Source organism: Oryx dammah, unplaced genomic scaffold (genome assembly GCF_014754425.2).
Source record: "Oryx dammah isolate SB20612 unplaced genomic scaffold, SCBI_Odam_1.1 HiC_scaffold_24, whole genome shotgun sequence".
In the NCBI taxonomy this organism is placed as follows: Eukaryota; Metazoa; Chordata; class Mammalia; order Artiodactyla; family Bovidae; genus Oryx; species Oryx dammah.
Window position 1 is genome coordinate 75,069,033 of NW_024070208.1, and position 8,241 is coordinate 75,077,273.

The 8,241-nt window shown below is 46.1% G+C and overlaps 1 protein-coding gene across 1 annotated transcript in view; it reads left to right on the plus strand.

Annotated features, from left to right (window-relative positions):
* Positions 1-6,497: 6,497 nt before the first annotated feature.
* PCCA (propionyl-CoA carboxylase subunit alpha) overlaps positions 6,498-8,241 on the plus strand; it is a 381,462-nt gene continuing 379,718 nt past the window's right edge. Inside the window, exon 1 of the mRNA XM_040267408.1 lies at positions 6,498-6,640. Coding sequence (XP_040123342.1) covers positions 6,536-6,640 — 105 coding nt within the window. The 5' untranslated portion in view covers positions 6,498-6,535. The remainder of the gene's footprint in view (positions 6,641-8,241) is intronic.

Below are 8,241 nucleotides of genomic sequence, written 5' to 3' on the forward strand. Positions count from 1 at the left end.
TTATTTCTGGCAAAGGCAGAGTAAGTGGTTCCAGACTGATTCCACTTGGGGTAACTGGAACCTTCCTACTATATATAGGGTTTCCCTGGTGATTCAGACGGTAAAGAGTCTGCCTGCAGTGGAGGAGACCTGTGTTTGATTACTGGGTTGGAAAGATCGCCTGGAGAAGGAATGGCAACCCCTGCCAGTATTCTTGCCTGGAGAATTTCATGGACAGAGGAGCATGGTGGGCTACAGTCCATGGGGTCACAAAGAGTTGGACACGACTGAGTGACTAACACTTTCACTTCACCACTAGAGATAAATAGAAAATTGGACCAAATATATGAAACAACTATTTTCAGACATTGGTAACAGGAAGTGGGTTTTAGAGATGATACACATCCCAGAATGCATGGCATAGCTCAGAGAAGGTAGACCTTTTTAGCTCAAAGATGCCAATTATGCTCCTGGCAAAACACTGTAGTAGACTTACAGGCTCTATCAAAGGAGGCGACAAGAATATTATTCAAGACTTTGAAAGACAATAGCATAAAGGGTCACCAGCATTCACCTGCTGGTTTGCTATATTGGGGTGGTCAACACTGAGTTATCACCATATAGATCAGGTTTCACATTTCGACATTTCCCTTATGAGTTGGTGAGGGTACAGTTTTGGTTGCGGTAGTAAAGACAGAAATAGCAATGATTTAAACAAGATAAAAGTTCATTTCTCTGTCACATAACAGTCCATGCATTAAGCAGTAGAAGACTGATAAGATGGCTGCACAGTGTCAGGGACCTTGGCTTCTCCTATCTTATGGGTTAAGGTGGCCACTCCAGCACTTCCAGCATGTCTTCTTTCAGGAAGGAGGGAAGAGAAAATGGAAGGCATGTCCCTACTCTTCTCTTTTCAGTTCAGTTCAGTTGCTTAGTTGTGTCTGACTCTTGATGACCCCATGGACTGCAGCACGCCAGGCTTTCCTGTCCATCACCAACTCCCGGAGCTTACTCAAACTCATGTCTGTTGAGTCAATGATGCCATGGAACCATCTCATCCTCTGTCATCCCCTTCTACTCCCACCTTCAGTCTTGCCCAGCATCAGGGTCTTTTCCAGTGAGTCAGTTCTTTGCATCAGGTGGCCAAAGTATTGGAGTTTCAGCTTCAGCATCAGTTCTTCCAGTGAATATTCAGAACTCATTTGCTTTAGGATGGACTGGTTGGATCTCCTTGCAGTCCAAGAGATTCTCAAGAGTCTTCTCCAACACCACAGTTCAAAAGCATCAGTTCTTCGGTGCTCAGCTTTCTTTATAGTCCAACTTTCACATCCATACATGACTACTGGAAAAACCATAGCTTTGACTAGATGGACCTTTGTTGGCAAAGTAATGTCTACTCTTTAAGGGCACGGTTCTTCCACTCCATCAGGTACACCACGGTCACAAGTCCACACTTTGTTAGGGAGGGCTGATAATGCAGCCTATAGCTGAGTGGCCATGTGCTCAGCTGAAGTTCAGGGACTCTCTTACTAAAGGAAAGAGTGGAGAATAGTAATTATGGAGCAATTAGTTTCTGCCACTGATGCCTTTAAAGAAACATCTGTAAGATAAAACACATAGGATCCAGGGAGAATCCATCCAAAGGGTGAAAAGGGGAGGAATTTTAAAAAAAGCAGGTATACTGGGTAGGAAGTGAGTCCAGCGTTAAGACACCTAAGTGAGAAATCCTGTGAAACTGAACTACTTTCTCTTTTGTGTGTCACGACAATTCCTACTTAGAATTTTAAAATTCCATTAAGTGTCACCTCTTGGTTGTCCTTAAACTGTCTGCATTCCTTTTGGCACTTGCCATGTTATAAGACATTGCATGTTATTCCCAGCTTTGTAAGGCTGTCAAGGTGATGCTGTAGGAGAAGCAAAACAGTTATGAGGGAGCCCTTGACACTGGCACACCTACATGTGAGGTGAGAGGATCTCGTGTCTGAGACTTGCTTCAGAATACTCCAGCACAAAATAAGCAGAGGGGACAGATGAGACAAGACTAACAGAAGGTTGGTTTGTTGAAGCTGTGTCACATGTGCCTGGGTGACCATAGGGGTCTTTTTTTCTTTTTGTGCATGTTAGAAAATGCCCCTAATGAAACAAAAGTCCTATCCCTGAATACAGTCAGACCTGGATTCAAACCCTAGTTTCACTGAAAAGTGAAAGTGAAAGTCGCTCAGTTGTGTCCGACTCTTTGTGACCCCATGGATAGTACGGTCCATGGAATTCTTCAGGCCAGAATACTGGAGTGGGTAGCCTTTCCCTTCTCCAGGGGGATCTTCCCAACCCAGGGATTGAACCCAGGACTCCCGCATTGCAGGCAGATTCTTTACCAGCTGAGCCACAAGGGAAGCCCATAATATATAGTCTCAGTACTTACTAGTTAAGTAACTTTTACTCTCTATAAACTCAGTTTCTCAAAATGGGAACTGTGTAGGCCAATAGGGTTCTTGCAAAGATTAAACGAGACAAAATTTGAGGCATCTAGCAAGGTCTGGCCCTTAGTAGTTGTGTTAATAAGGTTGCCCACTTGCAAGCAAGAGCAGTTGACTCTGGTTATGAGTAATTCCTCAGACATGCATATGTTAGTATTTGCAGCAGAGTTAGGGCTTGAGCTGGGATCTCTGATTTCTAGACCTAAAGCATTTTTTACATACGTTATAGAAAGAGAGAAAGAAAGTGAAGTCGCTCAGTCGTGTCCGACTCTTTGCGACCCCGTGGACTATAGCCCACCGGGCTCCTCTGTCCATGGGATTCTCCAGGCAAGAATACTGGAGTGGGTTGCCATTTCCTTCTCCAAGGGATCTTCCCAACCCAGGGATCGAACCCAGGTCTCCTGCATTGCAGGCAGACGCTTTAACCTCTGAGCCACCAGGGAAGCCCATACGTTATAGCACTTGTCCAAATACTTACCTTGGTTTGGTGCTTTGCAATATGCACTTTCAAACATACAGGACCTTAGTTTGGGTACATAACTGGAACTTATTCTTCCCTTGAGAACCCCATGAGCAGAATGAAAAGGCAAAAAGATAGGACACTGAAAGATGAACTCCACAGGTCGGTAGGTTCCCAATATGCTACTGGAGATCAGTGAAGAAATAACTCCAGAAAGAATGAAGAGACGGAGCCAAAGCAAAAACAGTCAGTTGTGGATGTGACTTGTGATGGAAGTAAATTCTGATGCTGTAAAGAGCAATATTGCATAGGAACCTGGAATGTTAGGTTCAGGAATCAAGGCAAATTGGAAGTGGTCAAACAGGAGATGGCAAGAATGAACGTCGACATTCTAGGAATCAGTGAACTGGAGTGGGTGAATTTAACTCGGACTGGAGTGGGTGAATTTAACTCAGATGACCATTATATCTACTACTGTGGGCAAGAATACCCTAGAAGAAATGGAGTAGCCATCATAGTCAACAAAAGAGTCCGAAATGCAGTACTTGGATGCAATCTCAGAAATGACAGAATAATCTCTGTTCTTTGGCAAGGCCAAACATTCAATATGACAGTAATTCAAGTCTATGCCCTGACCAGTAATGCTGAAGAAGCTGAAGTTTAACAGTTCTATCAAGACCTATAAGACCTTCTAGAACTAACATCCAAAAAAGATGTCCTTTTCATTATAGGGGACTGGAATGCAAAAGTAGGAAGTCAAGAAACACCTGGAGTAACAGGCAAATTTGGCCTTGGAGTACAGAATGAAGCAGGGCAAAGGCTAATAGAGTTTTGCCAAGAGAACACACTGATCATAGCAAACACCCTCTTCCAACAACACAAGAGAAGGCTCTACACATGGATATCACCAGATGGTCAACACCGAAATCAGATTGATTCTATTCTTTGCAGCCAAAGATGGAGAAGGTCTATACAGTCAGCAAAAGCAAGACCGGAAGCTGACTGTGGCTCAGATCATGAACACCTTATTGCCAAATTCAGACTTAAATTGAAGAAATTAAATTTCGGTATGACCTAAATTAAATCCCTTATGATTATACAGTGGAAATGACAAATAGATTCAAGGGATTAGATCTGATAGAGTGAAGAACTATGGATGGAGGTTCGTGACACTCTACAGGAGGCAGGGATCAAGACCATCTGCAAGAAAAATGCAAAAAGGCAAAATGGTTGTCTGAGGGGACCTTACAAATAGCTATGAAAACAAGAGAAGTGAAAGGCAAAGGAGAAAAGGAAAGATATACTCATTTGAATGCAGAGTTCCAAAGAATAGCAAGGAGAGATAAGAAAGCCTTCCTCAGTGATCAATGCAAAGAAATAGAGGAAAACTATAGAATGGAAAACACTAGGGATTTCTTCAAGAAAATTAGATGGAGAAGGAAATGACAACCCACTACAATATTCCTGCCTGGAGAATCCCATGGACAAATGTGCCTGGCAGGCTACAGTCCATGGGGTTGCAAGAGTCTGACATGACTTAGTGACTTAAAAAAAAAAAAAACAACTGAGATACCAAGGGAAGATTTCATGCAAAGATGGGCATAATAAAGGACAGAAATGGTATGGACCTAACAGAAGCAGAAGATATTAAGAAGAGGTGGCAAGAATATACAGAAGAACTATACCAAAGAAATTTTCATGACCAGATAATCACGGTGGTGTGATCACTCACCTAGAGCCAGACATCCAGTATGCGAAGTCAAGTGGGCTTTAGAAAGCATCACTACGAACAAAGCTAGTAGAGGTGATGGAATTCCAGTTGAGCTATTTCGAATCCTAAAAGATGATGCTGTGAAAGTGCTGCACTCAATATGTCAGCAAATTTGGAAAACTCAGCAGTGGCCACAGGACTGGGAAAGGTCAGTTTTCATTCCAATCCCCAAGAAAAGCAATGCCAAAGAATGCTCAAACTGCTGCACAATTGCACTCATCTCACATGCTAGTAAAGTAATGCTCAAAATTCTCCAAGCCAGGCTTCAGCAATATGTGAACCATGAACTTCCAGATATTCAAGCTGGTTTTAGAAAAGGCAGAGGAACCAGATATCAAATTGCCAACATCCGTTGGATTATCCGAAAAGCAAGAGAGTTCCAGAAAAACATGTATTTCAGCTTTATTGACTATGCCAAAGCCTTTGACTGTGTGGATCACAACAAACTGTGGAAAATTCTGAGAGAGATGGAAATATCAGACCACCTGACCTGCCTCTTGAGAAATCTGTATGCAGGTCAGGAAGCAACAGTTAGAACTGGACATGGAACAACGGACTGGTTCCAAATTGGAGAAGGTGTACTTCAAGGCTGTATATTGTCACTCTGCTTATTTAACTTATATGCAGAGTACATCATGAGAAATGCTGGACTGGATGAATCACAAGCTGGAATAAAGATTGCTGGGAGAAATATCAATAACCTCAGATATGCAGATGATACCACCTTCATGGCAGAAAGTGAAGAAGAACTAAAGCGCCTCTTGATGAAAGTGAAAGAGGAGAGTGAAAAAGTTGGCTTAAAACTCAACATTCAGAAAACGAAGATCACGGCATTTGGTCCCATCACTTCATGGCAAATAGATGGGGACAGACGTTATTTTCTGGGGCTCCAAAATCACTGCAGATGGTGACTGCAGCCATGAAATTAAAACATATTCGCTCCTTGGAAGAAAAGCATTGATGAATCTAGACAGCATATTAAAAAGCAGAGACATTACTTTGCCAACAAAGGTCTGTCTGGTGAAACCTGTGGTTTTTCCAGTAGTCGTGTATGGATGTGAGAGCTGGAGTATAAAGAAAGCTGAGCGCCGAAGAATTGATGCTTTTAAATTGTGGTGTTGGAGAAGACTCTTGAGAGATCTCAGGGAGATCCAACCAGTCCATCCTAAAGGAGATTAGTCCTGAATAGTCATTGGAAGGACTGATCCTGAAGCTGAAACTCCAATACTTTGGCCACCTGATGGGAAGAACTGACTCATTCGAAAAGACCCTGATGTTGGTAAAGATTGAAGGCGGGAGGAGATGGGGACGACAAAGAATGAGAAGTTTAAGTAGACTCTGGGAGTTGGTGATGGGCAGGGAGGCCTGGCGTGTTGCAGTCCATGGGGTCTCAAAGAGTCGGACACGACTGAACTGACCTGAATTGAGCTGAAACTCAGGACATTCACATTACCGCGGCCCTAGGCCGAGGGGTGGTCAAGGGCGGAGGTGACTCACTGACGATCGCTGGCAGGACTGCGTGCAGGTTGCCAGGCGGACCCTGGTGCAGTCGGGGTTTACCCCAGCCAGGCGCGGATCAGCGGCAGCCAGAACTCTCTCGTGTCCTCCCGGCTTGGTTTAATCCCGGGATCAGGTCGGGCCGGCCGCCACTGCCGCTTGCCTGCGGGCCCAGCCTCCCGGCTGCCTCCTGCAGCAGTTGGGCTAGTGGCTCGGGGCCCCGCCCCTGCCCGCCTCGGGGCCGGGGCCTTGGATCCCCGGCTCGTGATTGGCCGCAGTCGCGGCGCTCCCCTTCTCCGCCCCCTTCGCCGGGGTGAAAGGTCAGAAGAGCTCTGGTCTGTAGGGGCGGCCATGGCGGGGTTCTGGACTGGGGCGGCGGCGCTGGCCACTGCGGGACGGCGCGGACGGCGGTGGCCGCAGCCTTTGATGCGGAGCGTGGCGTTGTGGACCGTGAAGGTGAGGAGAGACGGGACTCCTCTTGGGCCCGGGCTTCGCCGGGCTGCCTGCCCCGCACCGCCTGGCTTTGGCCGGTGCTGCACCCCCACCCCTCCACCACCACCCCCGAACTCCTCCTCCCCGCGGAGCTCGCCCAGGCGGGTCAGAACCGGCATCCCTGGTCCCACCTGGGTCTCCGGGGATCACGGAGGGCAGCGCGGTCCAAAGAGCCAGCCGACGTTGAGTTTTCTGCTTCCTTGGGAGCCGCTGACAGCCACCTCGCTGTAATTTCCCAGCCCTTCGCGCCCTTCCGTTCTTGGGCCGTACGGTTTTGGCTTCTGAGCTTTTCAGGTGCATTTGTAAGGGTCCTTACAGTTACCATTTTCTCCTGCCTTGTTACTCCTTTGAAGAGACCCTAAACTGCTGCTCAGTTAAGAGTTAGGGTTTTGCGTTTATCTCACCTTTTAAAATACCGTGTCGGGATGGGCTACTACCTTTATTTGAATGGAGAGCCTATTTTAATTGCCTTACATCACATCATACTGTTTACACATGTTGTCATTATACTGTTTACGCATGTATTCAGTCCTTACAACAGCCATTTCTAGATGAATTTTTTGTGTGAATTGCTCAAACCGTGCTTAAGGTTAAGGGATGGTTTTCCTTTGGAAGTGAAAATTGGAACAGTTTTGAAGGACATAGTGACTTTTTTCCGAGGCAGAAAGAGAGGGCAGAAGTGCTGCATGTGACAGCCGCACATGCCAAAGGCCTGGGCTGTAGGGAGCGCTGAGACAGAGGGCTGGAGAAGGCCCCGGGGCTCTGGCATGGGGACTTGCATGGTGCCTCGGAGGCAGCAGGAGTCAGACCATGCTGGGCCTGACTCTAGGCCCGACTCTCGGGGTGATGGGGAGCCATTCATGTTGAAGTTGGGAGGGATTTGTTAGGCTATTTACTGCTGTACTTACATACATACTTAATGTATGACATGTAAACTTTGATTTTTCTTTACGAGTTTCTTCTTTAAACGTGTTGGCAGGGCCTGCATCTTGTCTATTACTGTTTTCTTAGCACAGCGTTTGACAAAGTAGGGCTGAATGTGTGGCGACACTGAAGGAAGAGTTATTTCTGTGCCAGTAAAGGATTTCTCCGGGAGGAGGGAGGAAGCAGGGAACTTGAGCTGCTTAGCTTCTCTCCAGGCTTCTTTTCTATGAACTTGAAACATACATTACTGAGATTGTGTTTGAAGCCAAACCTTTTGAAGATTTTATTCCCCTCCTTTCTCCCTCCACCCCTGTAAATCATTTGGTTGGTTGGAAAGCAGACTAACTCTAGTCTAGAGAGTTCTAACCGTTCTTTTAACCAGTTAATAGTTTGTTTTTAGGGGTGTGTGTGTGTGTGTGTGTAGGGTGTGTGTGTGTAGGGTGTGTGTGTGTAGGGTGTGTGTGTGTGTGTAGGGTGTGTGTAGAGGGTGTGTGTGTGTAGGGTGTGTGCGTGTGTGTAGGGTGTGTGTGTGTAGGGTGTGTGTGTGTGTAGGGGGTGTGTGTAGAGGGTGTGTGGTGTGTAGGGTGTGTGCGTGTGTGTAGGGTGTGTGTGTGTAGGGTGTGTGTGTAGGGTGTGTGTGT